Raw genomic sequence first — 25,169 nt, forward strand, 5'->3', positions numbered from 1 at the left:
AAGGCCACAAGAAGGTCACCTTGGAGCCTTCTCTTCTCCAGACTGAACAGCCCCAACTCTTTCAGTCTGTCCTCATAGGAGAGGTGCTCCAGCCCTCTGATCATCCTGGTGGCCCTTCTCTGGACACGTTCCAGCATGTCCATATCCCTCTTGTAATAGGAGCTCCAGAACTGGACACAGTACTCCAGGTGGGGTCTCACCAGAGCTGAGTAGAGAGGGAGAATCACCTCCCTTGACCTGCTGGCCATGCTTCTCTTGATGCAGCCCAGGATCTGGTTGGCTTTCTGGGCTGCAAGTGCACACTGACAGCTCATGTTGAGCTTCCTGTCCACTAGCACCCCCAAGTCCCTCTCCTCAGGGCTGCTTTCCAGCCAGTCACTGCCCAGCCTGGATTTGTGCTTGGGATTGTAGAGTCTACACAGGGTTCGCTTTGTAACTTGCAAGTACTTGACAATACACCTGTTTTACAAATGAGTTACCATTATCATATGTTACTAAAGAGATACTGTTGCATCTGTTAGTGGGAAAAAAAACCAATAACTAAAGTACTTCTTGTGGTTCAGAGGCAGTTTTACAGATACAAGTTACTTGTGAACAGACGTAACATTTTGTGTAAGGAGCAGTTTTTTGTTGTTTTTCCCTGGCCTTTTTCTCAGGATAATGATAAGCTTCTAACAATGCAGCTTTCCATGTTTGGGACACAAATCAGCTGTTGGGTTTTTTCTCTGTTTGCATTGTCCCAAATACAAGAGGGTCAGAGCATACACCTGGGTTCTACAGTAACTATTAATGATAATACTGTTGCAACAATAAGCAAGGTATCCTGTCAATGTCATTTGAGTATCCATATTTTGTTATTTCAGTAATGAAAAATATCCATATTTTTTTCTGCAGTACAGTGGATATAGAGAGCAGAAGTGTAACTTCCTGAATCCTTTACACCAAAATTGTCAAAATTTGCAGATAGGTGCATTTCCCTTGGAGAGAAAAATACTCACAGTATAGGTGAACCTGAAAGCACTTACAGAAATATTATACTCACATAATCCAAAATGTCTTCAATGTTTCTGCAGAAGTTTTGGCCTTTCATTTCTTTTCTGTTCACTCTGACACTTATTTCCTGGAGTATGGTCAAACTGATTTTACCAGTCATAGTTCTGGAGTTTGAGATATTAATATCTGCATGGTGTAATAATCTCCTGAGATAAAATCAGACTCCAGCTGCAGTTACCAGCTGCGACGTGTAATGTTTATGATTTGTTGTGATTGGAAAAAATAACATTTTTTAATAAAATATTTAATATTAATTATAGGTCTTATTTGTATTCAAGGAATAATTTAAAATTAAGACACTGTATTGGGCATCTGACTTCACTTCTGAGGTTACATTTTCCTTCCATTCCAGCTGTTCTAACACTTTATCTTTACATCTCCTAATTACTAAACCCCAGAGCTTTAAGGGCAAGTGTAGTTTGTCAGAATAAGACCTACAACAACCTTATGTATGTATATGAAGTGAAATGGGACTGGTGTGTGAACATAGGGATGTTTAGTGGTTTGCAAGTGGGGCAGTAAGATCGAGGACATTTTTTTCCCTTTTGGCTCCAGAGGCAGATGTTAAGCAATCCCCTCAAAGAAGAGGCATGAAACATCTACACAGACTATCCATAAACACTTTTTTTCCCCTTTCGTCTACTTGACTAACAACTATTTAGGTGTTCCTGAAAAGACTACTAGTTTGTTTGGGATTCCTGTGCTCTTCTCTTATAAGATCATTAAGACTTTACAGTTTTCAAAATCTGGTGCAGCTGTCTATTGACTTTATAGCTTTCATTTGTGAATCAACTTAGCCCTCTAGATAATTTCTGCTATTTGGATACTGAGCTGATTGTTTTCTGATAGTTATTTGTACACGGACTTTTTGTTTCCTCTTTGACTGACTAATGAGTTTCTTGACACTGGACTAATTCTTTAGATTTGCACAGTAACTTCCAGTAATTAATTTGTTAGAAAAAAACCTCTTTAGATTGCTACCCTTAACAAAGAAATTGGGTAACTGAAGGGATCATGTCCCTCTCATTTTAAACAAGTAGGTTTGTGGTGTTTGCGGTCAGGCAAAGTTATAGCAATCTTGTCATGACCTTACTTTTTTTTTCTTTCTTTTTTTTTTTTTTTTAACAGCTCCACTAATTTTAGTCATGATAAAGGCAAGGCGCTGATTGATGTCTGTCAGTGCAGGATCAGCTGATTTTATCAAGTTCTTTTTTAGCTCTGCAGCTATGTTACAGTCTAAAATGCAGTTTTTCTTTGAGATTGTATTTCTGTTGTGTGGCAGTTTTATCTACACAAAATCAGTTAGCTATTTCTAAATGAGAGACTTTAGAGAGTTAACATAAGGAATACTCAAAAAGTCCAAGACTGCAGAAAACAGAAGAGATATCTTGGTACCTAATATCAGGTAGTTAGAGCAGTTTCAAGAACTCAAAGAGAATAAAGAATAGTATTGTAATTCAGATGAGGTTCCCACAGAAAATGTCAGCCCCAGCAAAGATAATGGGACACAGATTTGGCAGTGTGGGAGGTCGACTAAAAACAAGAGCAGTACCCCTCTCAGTTGTGTCCCAGATAGTACTCAGGAATGGAAAGGTCATAAACTGGTCCCCTAGTCATTCAGTCTGGCTACACTCAAGCATGATATCTGTATCACCAGAAAAATTCTGACTCCCAAACAGCAGTGTTTTTCTGTAATGCTGTCCTTTAGAAGGTAACCCAAGTTTCCTTTGACTACAAACCCCATGTGGCTTCTGACAAATGTATTTTAACATTAATGTTTGCAGCTTAACTCTGATCGGACAAACACTTCCAGGTTTTCAAAGCTGCTATGGGAAGAATCAAAGTAAATAGGAGGACTGCTGTTACTTAGCTAAATATGTGTTTAGCTAAACATGTGTTTAGCTAAGTAACAATTCTCAATAGAACAGTAAGCAATACACAGTGTTTGGATTGCAGATACTCCTGGATATACATATAAACACGCTTTTCCTGGTTGTTTTTAAAGACAGCTACTAAATTAGCACTAATACTTAATAGTTTGGCTCTTTAATTTTTGTTTGTTTGTTTGTTTTTATTGTCCATATCTAAGGATGAACCATTAAGTTAACTGCACAAAGTACACATGGAAATACTGTATTACAGTTTTGAAAATAAGATTTAGTCTTCTAAACTGCTTGGGTATTACAGAGTGATCCAAATCAGATGTGGCTTATATGGAATTATGTTGAACTTTTTGCTTTTTTTGAAATTCGTATCATGCAGCAATAGTGGTGTTTTTTCAATTGCCTGTATTTTAATGATGCTGATAAAGCACTGGAGCAATGCCAGGTATTTTAGGAAACACATTGCTGCTTCTCTGGCTCCCCAGATGTTGCACTACATTGAGTTTATAGCTGGAATAAAGAAAATCTTTTACTGTATATTTTTAACTATGGTGATTCAATGTTATTGGAAAATCTTCACCTCTAAAATGAGAGATGTTGTTAGCACCTTGTCTTCAAACAAATCACTTGGATAACAATCACTGTAATGCATGTATAACTGTTTTCTTTCTCTTTTACAGTCTCCTTCAATGACTGGCAACAACCGAGTCTCATTTTTATGCGGCTTTATTGTTCAGAATTACTGATTAGTTATGATTTATAACAGCAAAAGTCTGTGATGCTTTAAAACAATGAAACACTGACTTAGACATATTTAAATGAATCAAACAGATGCATTGTCTGAGTCTGTGCAGTACTAAAGGAGAGAGCTATGGCTGAGACAGGATTATTTCCTGCTGGAGGTTTGCCAAAGAAAAACTGGCAGTGGTCATACTATTCTTTACTGGAAGCCTCTTCTAATGTGTGTGTTTAATAAAGCACTAAGATCTGGGCCCATAGAGTGAACTTCCTGTGTACAAAGAATATAACTCTTCAAAATCAATATTTATTTGCAAACTTTTAGCTCAAGAAAAAACATCCCAGAGTACCAGCTCTGGGGCCATGTTGTGCACTGCTTTAGGTTTGTGGAGCCGAAATACTAGATAAGCTTTGTTCCTTCCCATACCTCCTATTCATTTGCTGTGTTCTCTTTATGGCCACACAGGGAGTGACATGGCATGGCCCCAGGATTCTGCAGGCAGCCAGCACTACTGCAATTATTGATCTCTGTTGGAGAGCCAAGGAATGAAATCACAGGAAAATAGAGCTGTGTCTTGGGATGGTTACCTCTAAGGTAAGGCACGTGGTAGGGCAGAGCACAGGAAGACATCAGTCAGCTTGGCTGATGGGAAGCTGCCTACACCTATTCCTCAGTCCATTTCTCCCTTCTCTGTATTTCTTTTCCTCATCCTTGAAACTTACTCAATACATAGCGTTTTGAGTTAGTACTGTAAGCAGGTGTAACTTGAGTGTGGGGCTATGAGCACAGGCAGGTGGGCTTGAATGTTCTGCAAGGGCTTGCAATTCTGGCTTTTCCCACAGCAAGAGGGAAGTTCTGCTGGGTGCTTAGTTCTGCTGGCCTTTTGAAATATTTCTTTTCAGGCCCTCTGAGAATCTGGTTGGATTTAATCCTAGATATTTGGATCCTTGTGTCTCTTCTTGGTTTTCTTTAGTATGTGAACAAAATCCTGAGGCCTCCTCATACAGGAGAAGCAGTAAAATTCTTTTTATTTTTGTTAAGCAGTTTACCTACATGCAAATATAGGTTATTATGTAATAGAAATATGCTAGACTGTTTGCTCACAGTATTCTACTGTATTGCTGACAAGTACTCACCTAACGTCTGAGGAAAAAGAGAGGTGGATGGTAAGTTAATCCTTATGGCTGGTGTCAATGCTTTGATTAGTCTGGGGAACTCTGAGAGATCCCAATATGTGGATGGAATTTTGCTCCATAAACAAAGTGGCTGCACAGAACTAGACAATCTATAGCTTAGCGAGACAAAAGGAGTTCCTATAAAGAGGGCAGCTGGTTCTTTGTAGTCTGTCTTCTACAGTAACGTCTTAACTCAATTTATCCAACTCTATCCAAATATGTGGAGAATGCAATATTATAAAGACATGATGAATTAGATCAGCTTGTACAAGGACTGTGTGGGAAGGAAAGAGCAACTTCCGGCATTAAGTGGGAGAGTATAATTATATGTAACTCATAACTTTTGCATAACATATCTTAAGGATAAACGTGCAAGTGGAGTCCTCTATCAATGCTGAGCAAGCAACTTCTATCTGCACACATATTAGGATGGCCTATGTTGGCCTATGGTTAACTTTTAAAATGAAGTCCAGATCTTGTAATACTCCTTTTTGCAGTGGCATTTTAGAGATATTTGTGCTAGTGCAGTTATTTCTGCTTCTGCCTCTAATCAGAGCACATCTGTGCATATCCAACCAGGTTTATGAGACTAACATTCTCAACCAAGTAATTAATCATTTATGATTATCAAATTCATACATAATCAGCTTTTCACCCATAGGAATCGCAAATTAGATCTTCCCTCAGTATAATGAAAAATTAACACTCTTCGTATTAAACCACTGACAGCACGTAATTACTATAAGAATATAAACTACATGGAATAATTTTATAAAAAAAATAGATCAGTGCATCCTCTTTTTTCCCCACGTATCCTTATCTTAGTCTGCTTCAAAAGTAAGCTGCCTTTTCTGTGAATTCATTGATAAATCTCTTGACTGTTGTGGTCTCTTGTTGATATATTAAGTCAATAATGACTGAACAGCCGTTTTTAATGATAACAGCAGTTATTAATGGGAACTGCACTACTTTTGTCATGCCTGAGGTCTGGAGGGAACATAAACATAACAGCCTCTTAATTTTATGCTCAGCTTTGAGACACCTTTATATGTTCCTGGGTTTTGGAACATTTTAGTGTTCAGGGTTGGTCTCGCATATGTTCAGTTGCCCTGTCTCCTGCTGGGTTGTGTGAAACTAAGGGTAGCTGGCATTGCTCTTTCTCCCATCCTCTCTGTCTCAAGTCCCTCCTATTGCTGTAGGAAGCCACACTGCCAGCCCTGTGCTGCACTTCAAAACCCTTCTCTGGACTTTAGCCCCTGAAAGGGAGCATTTCCATCCCTTTTCCGCTGCCTGTGTAATGCAAATGAACTGGGGTGCCCTGGGGCAGCTAATGTATGCAGATGTAACTACATGCATTAGAACAGAGCTAGGCATTCTCTAATCTTTTCCATTTTAAAGATCTCATAACAGAAGAGTCTATTAAATCTACTAATTGTAATCAGGACTTGTGGATTTGGCAGCTTTCCCTTACTCCCTAACCAGCTTTACCGTTTCTGCCAAGCCACCCCTTCCTTTCCAGGGTTGACTCAGCACTTTGCAAGGCTCAACCTGAGACAGCTTGTACCAACTTTGGAAAACAGACTCGTGGATTTCTTTCCACAGATGTAATGAGTTCTGCAGAATGGTCTGTTCATCTTCAGTTGTATTCATCACCTCAGGGGCAAAATCCACTCCTTCAGTGCAGACTTAACATTCTCTCCAGAAAGCATTAGTCTTCATTGTAGTATACGCTTTCCCTCCTCATCTTGCAGGAAGCTCCCTGAGAGTGCATCAAAAGCATCAGCTCTACAACTTTTATATGGATAAATCCTTGGTGCTTTCCTTGCTGGAATCTATGTATATGAATGTAAACTATTATGCATTGCATTTCATGGTGAGTTGGTAACAAAAAGTGTCCCACAGCAGAGGAGCGACACAAGGTCTTGTGTTCACAGAGTATGTTTTGGGATTTTTCAAGTACACAGCAAACCTTTCTTAACTGTGAAACAGGAGCTTAGACTTCCCTGGGGCATGTACCCTAGTGGAAACTTGGTGCATACTTAGGTCCTTGCATACCATTCTATACCTTCCACTATGCCTATCTGGCTTTACAATTTGGTTTGGTCTGGTTTTTAAAGTGCCATTGCAACAATTTGATCATTCTGATAAAGCACAAAAGAAGTACATTCCCTTTTAAATGGAGGAGGTGTGTGTGCAAACATGTGTACGTGCACCTCCCTGTCTAACCATAGAAAAGCAATTGGTAGCAGTGACCTTGGCTGTTTGGGCAGATGTGAAATTTTTTAACGTAATGCTGTAGATTTCAGTAAGAGTTAAAATCTTGGCGAGGTGGAAGCTGGCACATACTGTATGGCCATAATTTTCTATTTGAACCTTGCAGGCAAGATTATTTATATAAAAATTATTTTTAGTGAGATGAGGGTATATACATAGGTAGAGTTGAGGTTGGGATTCTTCTTTAGTTTTGAATGAGGCTAATTTCCTGGTGCTTGGCAGGGCTAAATTTAGGCACAGGCAAAGGAGGCAGCAATAGGGATGGCAGAATGGGCCCTGGCAGAGCCCTGAAAACCAGACTGACAGCTGCTGCTGCCAGGAGGAGACAATAATGTACGAAACAGCAGCTATTTTGGGAAAATGGTGCACATGAGCCTTTTCTGGATTCCATTTACTTTTTTTTTTTTTTTTTTTTGGTGGGAGAAAGTCAGCTCTGGATACAACCTAACCTAGATACTTCATCCCTAGGGCAGCACATCTGAGTTTGCTTATGCTGGTAAGAAGCCTTGAGCCAGTTCTGGTAGCTGGCATGCATTTGCTGTGCCTTCCAAATAAAATGCCACCTTACACAAATCAGATACTGTCTTAAAAAAAGCAACCTTCAGATAAAACTGCTTTATGAATGGTAGCAGATATTCATGGATGTTTACAGACAGATTAAATACTTGAAATATTAGATACGTGAAATATTTCAAGATTAGCAGAATAACTGAAGAAAAAGTCATCTTTTACAGCAGAGTAGCTACCTCTGGACTCCTAAAAGGTATGAGGACAGAAGTGTCAAAAGGGAGAAATACAGGGGAGTTGTTTTAGATGTCAGTTGCAGAGAAGGCTCTCATATTATTGTGAGGCATTATGGAGGGACCTAGAAATAGACATTTCTGAACCGGTGGAGGAAGAGATGCATAAAAACAGTCTATGAATAATCATTAAGCATTGCTTCTACTTTTCCACAATTCTGTCCAGAAAAGAATCTAATGTCTTCAGTTGTTGCTGAGTTAAATGAATAGGTTTCTCCAGTGGCACACATCCAACCATTTCTATCTTCCTGGCTTTGTGAGGCGGAATACTCTTCCCTTGCTCAGAAGCGTGATCCCTTCTGTGGCCACTAAACTGGCATTTCACTAAACTGGCCACAGACCTGGATTTCTGTGTAGGAGTCCAGACTGCAGATTCTTGCACAATTTTAGGTGTAGTAATTGTTGGATTTGGCAGGAGTGTTGCCATGCTGTGACAAAAATGAGTCCTCCTTCATTAATGCACTTAGAAGATTGACAGTGAAGAGCCACAACACACAGCATTCAGTATCCATGTGATGAAATGTGTAGTCAATTGATCTACAATTTACAATGCCAAAAAAAAAAAAAGAGTCACTTTAAAAAATTTATTTCTGACAGAGTTTCAGTAGTTATTGGCACCTTTAGATCCCGTTCCTGCTTGTCATGATTTTTTTTCATTGGCTCTTTCTGCCACTCTGACAAAGCACTCTGTCATTGATTCTTTCTCTATGCTAGCGTCATAGTTGAGAGTTGTGAGTATGACTTAGTAATTAAAAGGTCAAATCGGTTAGGTCTCTAGGCATGTTCTCTCATGGAGGAAAAAAACATTTGGTGGGTGAGGATCAGCTTTCTAAAGATACTTGCAGCCTAAAAAGTCGAATAGACCCTTGTTGCAGTTTTGAAAATCTGCACAAGTCCTGCTAATCTGCACCCTTATCTGTGAAAAATCCATCCTTTGCCTATCTGTATTGTGTCTGTTGAAGATGGCACAAGTCCTGCTGAAGTCCATGGGGCAGAATTTTGCCTTATCACAGCTTGCTTATGAGCACTAACATCATTGCTTTCGTGACAATGAGAAAGTACACAGAGGAGTGATGCAGCAGAGCCCTGTTTTGTGGCTAAGCAAGCACTTAAAGGTGGTGCTGAATTAGGGCCATAAAATGTGATAGTCTCTGCTCCCTGGCCTTCCAGACATCAACTGTCTGTCTGTTTAGGGAACCTTAAAAATGGCTGGCATGGTACTGAAGCTATATCACACGATTTATAGTTCTGTTTTATCAAGTATTTTTCAGAGAGCTAGGAACTGCAAGCTGTGTGACAACGTCTTGGGCTATTCCATTCACTGCTGCTGAGGTTGCCAGGGTCATTTTATGGAGTTGGGAAGTTGCAGTATTACAGCAAGAGGTACTAGATGGTACTATTAAATGTGACAGTACTGCCTTAGTAATGATTTCAGCATTCCTTCAATGAGATGTAACAATGCCACACTAGAAGTTTGATACAAATTAGAAACACAGCTTTCTCAGGAATGTGTTGTATACCTTAAGTATTCAATTTTATCCTGCCACGAATTTACCCGAGCAGTTCTACTTGAATTTTGCTGTTACTTTATACTCATAAAATTGAAATGGTTAAATATTTCTTAGCCATTTAGGGGGGAAGAAGCTTCTTTCTTGCAGCAACAGAACAGGCTCTGTGGTGTGCTTTCCATTGTCAGTGCCAGCCTTTGCCTTCAGAGGCTGGTACATGAGCTTTGCAGATATCCCAGTCTCTCCCGAGGAAACATGATTTTAGTTTCTTGTGCATTGTGCATCTTTGAGGGTAGAGGAAGCAAGTCAAAAGGGAAAAGCAGGTATTTTCCTTAGGTTCCTTATTGAAGGTAATGATTCACTAAGATGTGAGTGAGAGATTTCTCTACCTGTTACCTGCAGGAACTGAACCTTTCAATCATTGTCAGCTGCAGCTCAAAAATAACAGATGTGGGGAAAGCATTTGTAACTGCACTTTATTTACAAGGTGAGGAACCTGGAATCCATTTTGTAGTTACCTTCCATCGACTTGTTAACATAATGTAGTCTTGTGCACTGCTGTTGCACAGACTGATTTGCACAGAGTTGAACCGAGGGGAAGAGGAGGGGAAGGCTGTGCAGTGCAGCTTTACCAGCTACAGTGTGGAGTCAGCAGTGCTGTGGTGGTAACCACAGAACTTAGTGCCCTAACCACACAGCAAAAAGGGTATGTGCCACTTTGCCTAGGAGACAATGAAAGGGACATCACTGACACCCTCTGATTGGATGTGGTTGAGCAGTGGACTCAGAGGATTTGCCTCTGTAGATAGACTTCAGTAGTGCAGACTGTAAAAGCACCCGAGTATAAGTGCAAGCCACATAATTTAGTTGCAGTTTTGAAATCTCATTTAAAGAATCTCTTAACAAGTGCCTGTTCACGTCACTGAGTGCCTCAAAACACTTGCAACTCTGTTACTACACACTTAGTTCTTTTGTACTTTGCCTCCTTGAAAGCAACCATAAGCACTCCGCATTGCGCTATATGGCTTAAATCTTACTGAAGCAGAGCTGAAATCCCTCTCATCTTAGAGTCCACTCAGGTGTCAAAGCCCTGGCCCCTGGTGTAATCCAGGTTGTCCCAGTGCAGGGAAAAGGTCCAGCACTACCTAGCCCATCTCATGTGACTGGAGTTGTGCAATAGCAGCGAGTGCTGGGAAAACAAAACAGCTACTAACTGATTACAGTTTGAAGTAGCAAAGATATTAGACAAGAGGGTAAAAAAGGAAAGGGAGAGCATGGCATTTGATTTTTCTATGCATTAGTGGCTGTGGAGGGAGTTGGTTACAACTTCAGGATTTTGCAAGGAAATGTATACTGCTTCTGAAAACTTGGCCACAGGGCAGCAGTGCCTACTAATTGCACAACTCAAAATCCCTTTCTGGCTCTTGGACAGGTTTTGCAGATGTTTCTTGTGTGCTCACACACAGCTCAACAATTTAATGAGGGAACAGCAAGTATTCTCCTACCCAATGCTAAAGTACAGTCCTTCTACCGGGGAACTGTGCTTATCACCAACTCCCTTTTTCAGGTGTTGAATATTTAGGGGAAAACAATCCCAAAATAAAACCAAAAAAATGCCATGAAGCAAAATGCTTTTCATTTATACATGTTAGATGGAACCATGTCAACACTGAACAGCTCTCTCAAGTTTTTGTGGAGATTTTGATACAGTGGTGCAGAGTAACTTCTGCACCCAGAGCCCAGTTTGTACACCTCAAGCAAGAGGAAAGACCCATTGCTTCAGTGTGCATCAGCTATGGGCTTCTGCAACAGCACAGTTAATTTCCCCGCCAGATAAATCAGATCTGTTTGTCACAACAACAATCTTAACTTCTAGTAATCGATATCTGCAGGTTTACAGCTGACTTGAAAAAAGATGTTAAAATTAAATTGACATGTATCAATGCTGTTGAGAAAATTATGCCCTATTATTGATAAATGCAAGGATTGACTTGTGGGTCAGTGAACTGAAAAAATACAGAAAAGATGCATTGTATATCTTTGTCTCTCTCACTTTTAAATGAAGGATTCAAAATAGAGCACTGAGGATTTTCTGTTTCACCTTTTGGTGGGTTTTCAATGCATTGGTTGCCTTAACATTTTGTATAGCATCAGTTTATAAAAATTCCAGTTGCTGGCTTCCTAAACGTCGTTAAAATCAGAAGAACGTTCAAAACAAACCCAACAAAATAACCATAGGGTCAAACAGATGTGGTTGTGAACCTATCTAATTTGGGGGACCCTTTAAATAAACTCATTAAATGTCTGATGTTTCACTGACAAAACTTACATAAAACATTGTAAGACTACCTGAGATCTCGAATTTTCTTCTGTTTGTTTCATGTCCTGATATCCTGCAGAAGAATTAAAGCATTTAAAGAAAGAACAAATTAATTCCTTCTTTTCCTTTACTCTGAATTTGAAAAATGGAAAACAACAGCTGTTCTAGAGCCAAAAAAGAAATCAAAAGCATGTAGCAGGTGGTAGCATGTATGCGTGTCTAATTGCCTTCTAACAGCCTGCTAGCCAGTTACTAAATAGTGAGGAATTTCATCATGATTCAGGCAAAGAAGGAGAGAAAAGAAAATGGGAAAGTAAGAGAAAGTTTTAGCCCAGGAAATTAGCATCTTTATAGAGGAGAGTAAAAAGTGTCACTAGGAGAAGCAAGTTGTGTCTCTTTCTTTTCTGAAATGTTTTCACTAGACACTATCTAGAGAAACTGCCTATAGATGCCAGGAATACTGGTGAAGTGATGGCATTTGCAATACAGGGCTCAGTATAAGTGAATCAGATGGCCTTTGGCAGGTAATATGCAGGCCATGGTTGAGAGACTCATGTAAAGCAGTGATACGTGTGCATCTGGGGCTCTTTTCATGTACTGTGCTCTCCACATCTCTGCTCACACCTGCCCTTTGAAGGATCAGTGATGTGAACCTACCTCTTCCTCTGTAATATCCTAATGGCAATTCATTTCAACTGTGAATGGACTAATTCCACATAGCTTTCTCCAACCCCTGTCCAGAAAAGAGAATTTATTTGGGTTTCTGTGGATGACCAAAATCAAGGTATTCTGCCTCTCATCTCTAACAAGAAAACCTTTGGATTGAAACAGAATGAGAGTATCTGGATGAGCACAGAGAAACTTTGCTCTTTTAAAACAAGGAAAAAAACCTGTGCACCTCAAGGTGTGAAGTACAAGAAATGAGAATAAATTCAGAGCTGCAAAATGCATGGTCTTTCAATTAGGAGCAAGTACAAAACTCTGCACCCAATGTGAGCTGTTTGTGGAGAGTAGCTTATGTGTTGCAGTCAATCATGAGATCACCATGAGCAGGCCTAAAAAAGGCAAATATTGGGAGATCTGCTTCCCTCAGAAACAAGAAATATTCCTGTTTTTATACAAAGCACTGGTGAGATCTCCTAGGGCAGGGAAGGATAGGACTATTGTCTTCTACAAGAGACTAAAAGACCATGAGGTTTATCTGTCAAAAGGCTGAAATAGCTGTCCTCTGTAGAGCATAAGGGAGTGAACACTGGTAGGAAGGAAGAAGGGAAAGAATGATGTGAGGTTCAGGACAATGTCAGCGTAAGGGCAGATGAGCCTGGACTGGCTGTGGATAAGTTGAGCCTGGACAGATCATAGTAGTGATTGGGATCTACAGAACAGCTTTCCTCTGGGAGAAGTAGAGATGAAACCTTACTGCCTTTCATGATGAAGCAGTTTACAGTGATAATGGGGAACTGGATAATGCAATGTTTCCACTAGGGCATCATGCTGAGAGCCCAAGGAGGCCTCTTCCAGCCCTGCATTCCTTGTCTGAAAATGGCATAATCTGCAAACTTGTCTTATATTGTCTGGGCTTCAGAGAGAAATTCTTATACCAACAGTAGATGCTGCTAACAGGAGAGGGATCTCTAGATCCCTCATAGTCAGCCAAAGCCTTATCTTGACTTGGGTGCCACTTATGAGTCAAACATCTGCAAGAATAGGTTTAGAAAATGGATTTGATATATTAAAGAAAGATGGATTTGGAGATGGCAAAAATCTGATGGGCACTTCTAGGAGAGGAGGAAAATGGAGTTCTGGAGTACATTGCTGTGCTAGTTTAACACAGTCTTTTCCCTACAACACAGAAGTAACACCAACAAAAAAAAATCTGGGTTGAGATAAGAGTTGAGATAAGAGTTTAACATAAAAGAGGTAAGCACAATTAGCTTAGCCTATTTGCAGAAAAAGCACAGCAGAAAGCAGCAGCAAGCAAAAAGCCAGTGAGCTAAAAACCCAAGCCAGAGAGCTACTCCCTCATCCCTCCCCATCCAGCTGCTATCCCAGCAGAAGAGAGACAACACCTAAAAACATGGAACCCAAAAGCACCAACTGGAATAGGAAGCCTCCTGTGTTACAATCTGAACTTCAAACCCCGTAACGCTTTGCTCCAGCCAGCACTTTCGTTTTGAAGCTGGCGAAGGCAGGATGGTTTTGAATAACAGCAGATTAAAACTCAATCTATGTCATTCTCCACCCCTTATTCTATACCATCTGTGTCACGCCCAGCAGCAATTGGCATCAAACAGCACACATTCATTGTCCATTCTCATTCAAAATGAGATTGCAGTACACAGAAGACTGCTCACTGCAGATGCTCCGGAACTCCACCCTATTCCAGCACAGTCTGCATTAGTCCGTGACCAGTCCAAATGGTGGGGTTGTGTTTCCATCCATGGGGCAGTCAATTCCAGTGATTCCTTCTGCCCCTCTGAGCGAAAGCAAACGGTGGCTTGTGTTCCAGTGCTCGGCTTCCAACACATCCAGGAGTGGAGATTCCCTTGTCACACCAGAAACAGAGATGGGTTCAACTTCAACTTGCCAAGCCATCAGTCCCAAACAGTCTAATAAACCCAGCTGTCCCTCTCCTCCATCTGTTTGGAGGCAGGGCCTCACTAATTCTGACTGGAATCACTTGCATCTTGTAAAGATGCTTTGCAGGCCCTTCAGGAGGATCAGAAGGAGTATCAGATTGTCTGATCTTTTTGGGTGACTTTCCACTGGAAACTGAGGCAGCATTCTGTGCTAGTTTAACACATCAGGGCAGAAGATAGAAGATGAAGCAAATTGGAATGAGGCAATGCTATCTGCTAAATGTTTTACAAGATTTTATGAGATACAGTGTTCCAAGTGTGCTGGATTAGCCTTTCTTTGACTCATATTTTCTGGTGTTTCAGTTGCATAGAAATGAAACTGATATGAATTATGATAAATGGAGTTATATTCTGACTAGCACCAGTATAGATGAAGAAATAAAAGGGTGGCATGGGAACTGTGGCCTATGAAAGGATCAGTATTGAAAAAAATATAATGAAAATGAAAAAGACATGAAATTTCCTGTGGGGGCTCTGAAGAAGGAAATTGCTACTGTTCTTGATATTACAGATTTTAAATGAGATGTTGATTCAAAAGAAACATAAAAGAAATGAACAAGTATATACCAGCAATTCCCTTGCAAAAGAACTCTCTTAAAGCACTGTATTTTTGTGTGGAGGTCAAGGTGCCACCACAAACCAGGATTGATAGGAACATTAATGTTGGAAACTCTGGGGTCACAATTGCTAAGTTAGGTCAAAGCTGGCATGTGATATATTTGGCATTCTCTTCTCACTTGAGCAGTGCAAGTCTGAAGTCAGCAGGATTATACAGAGGTGAAGCCAGCAAGACAGAGGGAGCATTAGTCCATTTCCAGTTGCTGTCTCCAGGGTCTGATGGTAATTTATTTTAATGCTGAGCTTTTCACTTACTCCCCCCTAAAGGCATAATGTGTTTGCATCTCCTGTAATCAAATCACTCTTCTATCTTATTGTCAGCCATTCACTGATAGCAATCCTCAGTTCATTCTTTCTTTAAATGTTATCTTACCATATAGGTAAACCATAAATGATTTCTTTGCCTGGAGGCCATGAAGTGCTACAACACAGAAGTAACACCATGAAATGCTTCTTTAGAGTTTCACTGGGCAGCACACTGAAGACGCTTCTCAAAAATACTTGAAATCAAAGCATTCAGCATAATAATACAAGCCAAACAGTCTGCTCTTCCCTCGTTTGCCACTTTTCAGTAGGTGAAATGTGCTCATGTATAGTCCCGATAAGATCATGTACCACTGAAACCAGGGCTTGTAGCACTGTAACTGTCATAATAGCAACCTAATTATCAGTGCGATACTTAAAAAAACAAGCAAACAAAAAAGAAATCTCCAAACCTGTAATTCATATTGCAATTTTCTTTTAGAAAAGTCACTGAAGCCCAGGGTTCCTGGAGTTCTCTTCAACTCCCAAGGTGTTCTGACTCGGATCTAACAAACAGAAACCAGAAGAAATATAAATTATATTCTTAGAGGAGGGCAAATTGTTGACAGGCTATGTGGGGCAATTCTAATGACTTTCAGACTGCCTGAAACAGCTGGTCTTTGAATGGACCAGGTGGGTAAAGTATCTAGGGGCTGAAACTCATTTGACCTGACTGTCACTTTAGCTGCTGTTGAATGCTGTCACTTCAATGCTTTAGGAAAATCACTGAGTATATTTTCATTATTTACCAGCTTCAGCTGACCACAGTAAATAGAGAAAAAGAGCAGGCAGCACTGGAAGGAGGCTTCTGGAAGCCTCCTAGCTCAATATTAGTAATATTGGAAGCCAGAGTACATTTGCTGGCCTTCAGTTTGATGATGAATTCTGCATAATTAAAAGCAGCAGAAATGAGTTGATGGCCTTCTGATCCTGGCTGTACTGTCTGAATAGTGCTTATGAGGCAGACTCTGCTATGGCACAGAAATGAAAAGCAGTCTGTGTCCTGGAGGCCAGAGATGGGATTTTCTCTGTGAAACTCCAGTTTTCAGGTGTTTTTAGCTCCAGAGACACTTGGGAGGGGCTGGTCCCTACCTTCCCTGTGTTTGCATAACTGAGCATCTGGATATAAATGGATGATGCACAGAACAAGACTGCTGGCCAGGAAGTTTCTTTCATCATTTATTCAGGTGGGAGAAAAATACAGAACCTGCTGGATCACCTGACTGGTTTCACACTCAGCTCTGGGGATGGTGCTGCTAGGCATGAAAGAAGACCTGTGCTTCCCACAACTATGTCCTGGAAAAGGTATTCCCTTATATCCCTTCTTTCTTCTCAGTGACCTGTCCATGCAGCTCCAATACTAGAAGAAGCATCTTCCAGAGTTTTCATTGTTGGGTTGGTTTGGGGTTTTTTTGAGACAAATGAAGCAATACTTTGTAAGTGCTAGAAAACAGGAAAGCATCTTTTACTTTACATGCATGGGTAGGAAAAAACCACAAATGTCCCAACAACTGATGTGTGAGGTTCTGCCATGGTTTTGGGTAGTGTGAAGCCTCAAGTAAAACATATACTGCAAGTAAATTGCAGCCTGTTTTCTATTAAGTGTTTGGGGTGGAGGAGGTTCTCAGCACATAAGTGCCATGTGTTCCATATTGCCTGCTCCAGCAGGAGGCTGCTGGCCCTGGGGGATGAGGGAGGGAGGCTAAGGTTGGATTCAGCTTCGAGCTTGCCAAAGGGAATGAAAGAGGATGACACAGCTAAACAATGAAGGTTTAATTTTGTCCTCCCCACTTAAGCAAAGCTCCATGTAACAATTTTACAGAGTGCCAGAGAATGTTATGGTCATGTGAGCTTATTTCTACTTTTTGCCATGGGAATGTGTGTGATGACAATAGCTTCAATTTGTGGGGTTTTTTTAATATAGTAATATCTGGCCATGTGTTCAAACTCTTTGTGTTTGGGATCAGTCATTGAAGTGTTTGTTTTCTCATGCTGATGGATTCCCTGACTTGGGATGAAGTTAGTCAAAGAAAATCCTTGCCTTTCTCACACTCTTCTGGCAGGCTGCTGTGAGGCAGTGTTGTTTTCCAAGCACTTATAACCTAGTTTGATACACTTCTCTGGTTGTAAGATGTAAATTGATAACAGATATTTAATGTCTGGGGGGGAGTGGAGTCAACCACTAAATCCCCCAAAAGCTGCTTCTTTATCCCAAAGCATAATTACACTATCCTGTTACTTCTTCCAGTTTTCCTTTAAATTAAATTTAAACCAATCAAATTCCTCCTTATAACAAAAATGTCGTTATCTGTTTTCATCCTGTCTCTCTGCTTCCCCAAACCAGCACCTCAACAAAATCCTGAGCCTTTTCCCAAAGTTGCCTGAAATCTACAGGGCTCTTTACATTGGCTCCTAGAATCAGATTATTCTTACTAGTATGAGTTTCATTAATAGATTTTTTTTTTCCCCCCACCACTGATATTCCCAGTTACTTTTGTGCTCCAAATACTCTTTGGGCAAAAAGAAGTCTGAGATAAAGGGGTAATCGCAGAAGATCAGGATGCAGCTTTGCAGGGTCAGGGCTATTGCAGGCCCTGTTTTTTTAAATGGAAAGTAAAAATGTGGAACACTTTCTCATATACAACAAAACTACAGCCTAGCTGCTGAAATGCTGGGTTCTTCTAAAATGAAATTTTAGAATGAACTGTCCTTCTGCCCACAGAAATGCTCAGGACAGAGTCCAAGGATGACAAGTCTAACTGAGCTTTGCTTCAGAGGTACTTCAGTGTACCAAAAGCAACATCTGTTTCTTAATTACATGCTGCTGATTAGTAATACCATTCAGAAATGTATTCCATTTAAAGATGTAACTCTCATGATTGCATGTCCTACCTATCAAGATATTGAGGTCAATCCCATCAGTGTACACCTTCACACAGAAGAAATCTTCAACTATATCTTACTACTCAGAAGATACTCTTTTGTTGTTTATGACTTTTCTTTTTAATATTGAATCTGCAAGGACTAGGTGAAGCTGCCTAGACTGGCTGGCCTTAAACTTACTGCAAAGACAGAATATCTCCTTAAGTCAAGTCGAATCATAAATAAAGTCTATGTGGAAGCTGATATAAACAACTAGAGTCACTGTACGTGATCTGGAGAGGAGGAAGTCAGCTGGAGGCTGCTATTTTCAAGTGCTTCACAGACATGCTCCCCCCACTTCCCATCCCCTCTCCCCTTCCCCTCCCACCCTCTCCCCTCTTTTCCCTCCTTCCCCCTCCTGTTTTCCCCCTCTCCTCCACTACACATGCATCATAGGATTCCTCCACCTGGTAGCTCCCACAGTAGAATTCCCAACTAGATCTGGAAAGTGTCTCCCTCTTACCTTCCATTGCAGTGTCTGTCTGGGAATTGGGGGGGTGGGGCCTGGGACCAAGGAAGGAACACCCGGAAAGCCTCCACACATGACTCCTTGGAGCTACATTAAGTTCTCACAGCCCATGGCAGTACCACAGAGGCCTGAAGCAGCTGCATTTTTTATTAGGGTTGAACCTAGAAGCTCTCCTCTTTCAGTGACACTTCAGTCTTTGTAGCTCATGGCAGGGGAAACACAGAGAAGTGTTCTTAAACTGTTAAGCACTCTGAATCAAGAGCTAGCATGTTTTGACAAGGTGAATTATCCTTTTTCAAGTGTCCTTGCTGCCTCAATCGTTTTCATGGGCCTTATTTGTACTAGCAGGTTGCTGCTTCAATACAGCGTCATCTGATGCATTTAAGATTCATACGTACTGTACCTGTGGGACAAACTGCAACCACTCAGGAAGCCCTAAGAACATGTATTTCAGGTGCATTAGGGCACTAATCATTCCTCTCATGTCAGTTTGTTTCTGATCTGTGCTCTTTGGGGAAGAATCTTTTGTGTGTCTGTCTGGGTAGCAGGGAGAGGTTTTTAAGAAATACTTGTTTAATAAAACCTGACAGTAAATGCTTTGTAGTGCACATGTCATCCCTGTCATGCTTTTGCAAATCAAAATCACTTTTTAGCAGGTTTCTGCATGACTCTGGAGTGTGGAGTGCCGCACAGTTGTAGAGGACTCTCAACATGGCTATTTGTGCAAATCATGGGCCACGGCATATGGTGTCTAACTGTAGAGTTTTTGCCTTGTATCATGAATGAAGATGGACGTGCCAAAGAGTTATTCTTCCTCTAAGTCCTAGGAGCTATTATTCCAAAGCCCTCCCGACGAGCGCGCCGGACTCCCTGCGGCGGCGCGGCCGGCAGGGGGGGCCCCGGCCCCGCTGCGGCCCCTGTCCTGCTTGGGGGCCCCGTGCCTGCTCCCAGCCGCAGTCGGCAGAGCCATGGGGGAACACGGCGGGACACTTCCGGCGCCGGGTCTTTGTGCCAAGAGGGGTGCAAACGACCACAGAGAAATAATATCGGCGCAACACTTTCGTCCCGTGTTGCTCGGATAAGAGATTCCTTCTGTCACAATCCTGCCAGCCCCTGGCCAGCTCCCAGATTTTCCCGTGTTACTGGAGTCGTAATAAAGCCCTGCCACAATTTGTATCCCTTCCGGTTTAAAAGTGGTTTATTGCACATGCAGGAAGCCTTGTTGGCAGCGTGTTTTAATTATGCTCTAAAGCTAATCAAGGAAAGAGAAACCGTTTTGAACACAGGAAGCTAAACAGCTAGTCGTATATTTGAGTGCCTATTTCCATGGGGGTTGCACAAGTACGCAACTGTTCCTGAACTCCAGGCACATCAGCAATCTGGTGAATGGCTATGGAGTGCAGTCTTTATTAGGAAAGGGAAGAGGAGGATACACACCAGCCAGGGTTAGGCACCTGCTGTCTTCGCAGTCACTAGAGGGAGAGAGGCAATTGCCGTCAGGAGACTGCAGCACCCTCTGGAAAAACCCTAGGTCTTCTCACTAACTGCAGAGGAAGCCTAACAAGGCTAAATGGAGATTAGCTACCTAAACCAGGGTAGCTACTTTATTTCACCACTGCCTGATGGCACTACTGTGGACTTAGTATACCTGAGGCTAATTGTCATGATTGCCATATCCAAATTACTTCTATGAACCATTGCTGGAGGCAATAAGGTTCACATTAAAACTTTTATATCCCTCCTTTTTTTCCCCTCCATTTTTAGAGTCAACTCTTTCTTTGGTATTAAAAGCAAAGATGTATATATTGGAACAAAACTCACAAAGTTACACAGTATGTAATGCATGACATCTAGTGCTGTATTGCATGGTCTGAAGGGGTAACATCTACATGGCACACATTCTGCTTCCCAAAGGAAAGCATCCCATTGTCTCCAGTAGCTCCTCTTGCTATGCTGCTGAAAGTCTCATTAGCTGGGGACAGCACAAACCCTCTCTGTAAACCTCTAAATCAAACTGGAGATTATTTGAATCACAGCAAATAAATCCATGTAAGTAAACTGCAAAAGCACTGTCAACGAAAATGCTACCAGGAGATTTGGGAATCTTCTGAATTTTTAAAAAAAGCACTGCAGAGAAAATGTCCTCTGATTTGAATCACTAGATAATTAGTATGAAAGTGAAGCTTAACTGGTGTAAAACGAGCAGGAGAGAGAAAAGCCTCAGACCCAAAACACCTACATTCCCAGATAAATATTTCAGCAGGTTCAAAATGTTCCCTGCCCCTGTAACCCACTTGGTTTGTTTTCTGTGAACATGTTTTCCATGTCAAACACTCAGTAAATGTGAACTTTAGCTCTTCTGCAGGAAAAGGACAGAAAATGATTCATCCCCTATTGCTGTGTTGCAGGCATACTGCTTTTAACTGAGTATTTAGCCAACCTGTTCGGCAGGCCTTCCTGGCTTTGCAGTTAAGATTCCTACTTGCAACGTGCAGGACAATTACAGAGTTTGCAGAGGTCTGTTCAAGTTCTTCTGCATTGCAAAACGATGGTGAGAAAGTTCATGGATCCCACCTGGCTCTGCGCAGTGTCTGTTAAGCATCATGCATGCCTGTGCTTTTGACACTCCATTTCAAGGGGACTTGCCGAAGAATTTTGTGCCTTGTCTTTCTCCTCACTGGATCTGCGTTCCTCGTTCTGTTTTTTCTCAGTATCAGTGACAGGACACCGAGTTAGGGCTCGATTGTCTCTTGTTCTTTGTGGGGCGGAAGGGAGTGAGGGGGTGCACGACACACACTCAGATGCGGAAAAGCAACAACGCTCTTTTCAAATCAATTTAAAAACCCACAGTCCCCACTTCTTATTGCTCTGGTTCTGGAAGCACCGAGACAATTCCGCTTTTGTCCAGGGTTTGTAAGTTTATCTCTGACCACCTCGGGCCGCCTCTGTAAATATGTATTCATGAGAAAGAAACTGGAAGGGCATGGACGAGGGGTTGCCTACTGTGCGGTTGGCTTTGCCCACCACTATGAACGCGGGGCCGAGAAAGGGTAGCCCTGTCCCGCCACGCTCGCAGGCGGGTGCCGGGCGCAACTTGGCTCCGCGAGGCCACACAACCCACAGAGCTCCGACGCCACAGGCGCATTTTGCAGGTCCCTCCCTTTTGCTCTATACATGGTCCCGGTGCGCAGCTCGGCCGCCGGTCCGCAGGCAGTTGTGGCACTGGTGCGGTCCCTCTGACCTGCTCCTCTCCCGTGGGCACAGGGCCTGGTACAGCCACCCCTCCCTTCGCCGGCGGCGCGGGTGGGAGGTGCCCGGCGCCACTAGAAAAGGGCCGGCCCGGGGCCGCCCACGGTTGTCCGGCTGCAGCGCAGACGGAGTGAGTGGTCGGTTAGCGGTGTGCGAGCGAGGGCTGCTGGAGGAAGCGGGTGGCTTGCACTTGACAAGGTACGTCCTCTACTATGGGGGAAATGTGGTGGGGTTCATCTGAAAGGAACGTTTTCCCGTGGCACTACTGAGTTATCTCTTAAACGGTTTAGTTCTAGTCCTGTGGCAAAATCCATTGGACTTCCCTAAAGATAATATGCTAGGAGGAAGGTGTTCTGAACCTGTGGACTGACGGGGTTTATGTTAGTCCTGCCTCCATTAGCATCCTCTATGCCTTCCTTTGTTGTAGTGTGTCCAAGAAAAATGCTCATGTATTTCTGCATCTCTGTGTGTCTGCAGGTGGATTCGTACTTAAAGCTTTTCCCCTTTGAGGATCTCCTGCCCAGCTGCAGTGATGTGGTTCTTGGAAAAGATCAGAGCATCACATGAAAATGGAAACCTCTCTAGCTCCTCCTTCCTGGGACTGCCACCTGCCCAAAATCTGCCTGAAAAAGCCCGACTGGGGAGTGCTACTTTTCCTAATGTGCTCACTCCTGACAGAATCCCTGAATTCTGCATTCCCCCAAGGCTGACCAGTTCCAACCCTGTTAAGGGTACAGGTTCTCACCAGGACCACAGTCTAGAGGATGCAGATCATGATTTTTCTGACTGCAGCCCCAACTCTTCCTTGCCGCATCTCATTCAGGTGGAAAGTGCTGAAGAGATTCCAACCCTGGAGGAAGAAAGCACCAACTCAGACCCACAGTCCCAAGCAGCACTCTCCCTGCCTCACTTTCCCAGAGCTCCCACTTCCTATGGCTTCTGCACTTTGCTGGAGAGTCCCCACACCAGGAGAAAAGAGTCCATCTTCCACACTGACCCATATGGTGCTCTGCCCAGCTTGATACTGTCTCGATCCAGAGCTAACACATTCAGTGGCAAAGGGAGTACATCTAATCCCATTGCTATCAACTTTGCTTCTGTGAGACTGCCTCCCAAGCATCCCTCTCTGCATAGGCAAGGTGCCTGTGATAGTGATACTGCCTCCTCCAGCGACTCCTCTCCTTTCAGCTCTCCACTTCTCAGCAGGTCTCCTCCCAGATCCTGCTCCCTGATCAAAACACAAACTCAGGAGGGATTCCTCTGCCGAGCACTGAAAGCCAAGAACAAATCCAGCATGGCCAGGAACAATTCGCTCTCTACAGAGGAAAGCAGCTCCACTGATAACAGCCCCAGTGTTATAAGGCGGGCCTCAGAGGGGCTGCTTGCCATGCGGAGCTTTAGCACATCCTGTTCTCCCATCTTTCCCCTGGATCTGGCCCGCAGCCGGGAGAGACTGGTGGGAGAGAGCACTGTGGTTATGGACAAGGGAGGCATGTTGAGGCTGTCAGCTGAATACTGCTCAGAGAATGAAAGGCTGAGGATCCGCCTGATCAGCGCAGAGGGTTTATATGATGACTCTGTAGAGCCCAAAAACATCAACTGCTGTATCACCTTCTCCCTGGTGCCAGGGAAAACACAGAAGCAGAGAAGCACTGTTATAAAGAGAAGCAGAAATCCCATTTTCAATGAGGACTTCTTTTTTGATGGCATTGCAGAAGAAGAGCTTTACAGCCTCTCAGTAAGGATGAAAGCAATGAATAAAGGATGGAGTATGAAACGGGATTACACCTTGGGAGAACGGGAATTGTCTTTGATGAGTATGTTGTCAGTGTAATACTTCAAATATACTGATTTTGTCTTCTGAAAGTTTTCTACTAAATAAAGTTTTGGGTGGACTCTTTTTCTTTTTTGTTTTTAGGAATACTTGAAAGTGCTGTGTTGCTTGGTATTGCTCTTATGCTCCTATGCTTCATTTCGCTGCTTAATACTTCCAACTCTGTGAGGTATTTGCTGTTGCATTAAAAGGTGGCTGTACAAGAGGAGAGGAGGACAGAAGGGCTAGTTTACCATCTGGATAAAGGATAAGGCAGTTACCCAGTCAAAGCTGATCTTATCCCTGGCTTTCAGGGTGTGGAAGAGTTGTTTTTCACTCAGTCTGGTCCCTAAGCAGGTACACAGTATGTGCATGCAGTGCACTGGCACTCTGCACAGGCACAGAATTCTGTTGTAGCTCCCAGGTACTACATCAGTTACCAGACTGTTTTGACAGCACTCACATTTACAGAAATTAATGATTTAATGGGACCTATGTCTGGGGAGGGTAGAGGAACATCGTGGAATTTGTTTGAGACGTAGCCATTCTACAATGTGGGGGCAGGATTTGGACTCTTGAAGCAGATGTAAGTTTGTGTAGGGAATAACAAGATCAGGTCCTGAGCAACAGCTAAAAAACACTGCAGGCTGGGCTGTTTATCTCACCACAGACCTACCAACACTAAAGAGTGAGTGGCTGCTGCCTGGAGTTGCTACTGAGTGGGTGATTACTGTAGCACAATTAGTAGCTTCATTTACCTTTCCCTGGTTGGTTTCACAGCTGTCAGGATGAAGTTGCCAGGTAATGGTGGTTTGGTCAGGAATGTACCCTAGACCTATAACACTCAGCAAATCAAATACTGAATCCTTTCTGAAACTGAAGCAGGTGGATTTAGATATAAATACAAGGGCAAAGGATAGTTTGGGATCTGTGGATTGAATTCCTGCTTCAGGTCATGACTTGCTGCATACCTTGTTCAAGTAATTGTGCTATAATTAGGATCATCATTCTCTATTCTATACCAGCAAGTGGTGAGTGGCAGAGGTCACTTGCATTGCTTTAACACCACCAGAAACACAACAGTGCAGTGCTCCTGCATGCTTCAGTCCATCTTCTTCTTTTTTTTTTTTTTTTCCTTCCTGAGGTGGACTGGGGAATAGGTAAAACATAGAAACTGCAGTAGTGCAAGTGGGAGGAGGCAGAAACTTAGTATTGAAAGTCCAGGCCTTCCGCAGCCTCCCCTGATTAAATTGCATGCTTCGTTATGTGAAGGTAGATAAGCCTTAGTGGAGGAACAATCCACACAGGCATGGGGCACAGAAAAGGAAGGTTTTCTTGTGTTCCTGGTGAGGCTCTAGAAACAGGGCCTGCCTTGTGCCTCTACAGCTTGAAAGCTCTTTCAAA

At 42.4% G+C, this 25,169-nt stretch overlaps 1 protein-coding gene across 1 annotated transcript; it reads left to right on the forward strand.

Annotated features, from left to right (window-relative positions):
• The first annotated feature begins 4,138 nt into the window (after nucleotides 1-4,138).
• Nucleotides 4,139-23,786, forward strand: LOC128972351 (C2 calcium-dependent domain-containing protein 4C-like). The gene is made up of 2 exons (XM_054388233.1): nucleotides 4,139-4,269; nucleotides 22,430-23,786. Exon 2 carries the CDS (start codon nucleotides 22,485-22,487, stop codon nucleotides 23,784-23,786), a length of 1,302 nt encoding a protein of 433 aa, XP_054244208.1. The 5' UTR covers nucleotides 4,139-4,269; nucleotides 22,430-22,484.
• The last annotated feature ends 1,383 nt before the right edge of the window (nucleotides 23,787-25,169 follow it).

Source organism: Indicator indicator, chromosome 16, assembly GCF_027791375.1.
Source record: "Indicator indicator isolate 239-I01 chromosome 16, UM_Iind_1.1, whole genome shotgun sequence".
Taxonomy (NCBI): Eukaryota; Metazoa; Chordata; class Aves; order Piciformes; family Indicatoridae; genus Indicator; species Indicator indicator.

Coding starts and splice junctions, on each gene's coding strand:
- LOC128972351 (XM_054388233.1), top strand. CDS start 22,485: ATGTGGTTCTTGGAAAAGATCAGAGCATCACATGAAAATGGAAACCTC.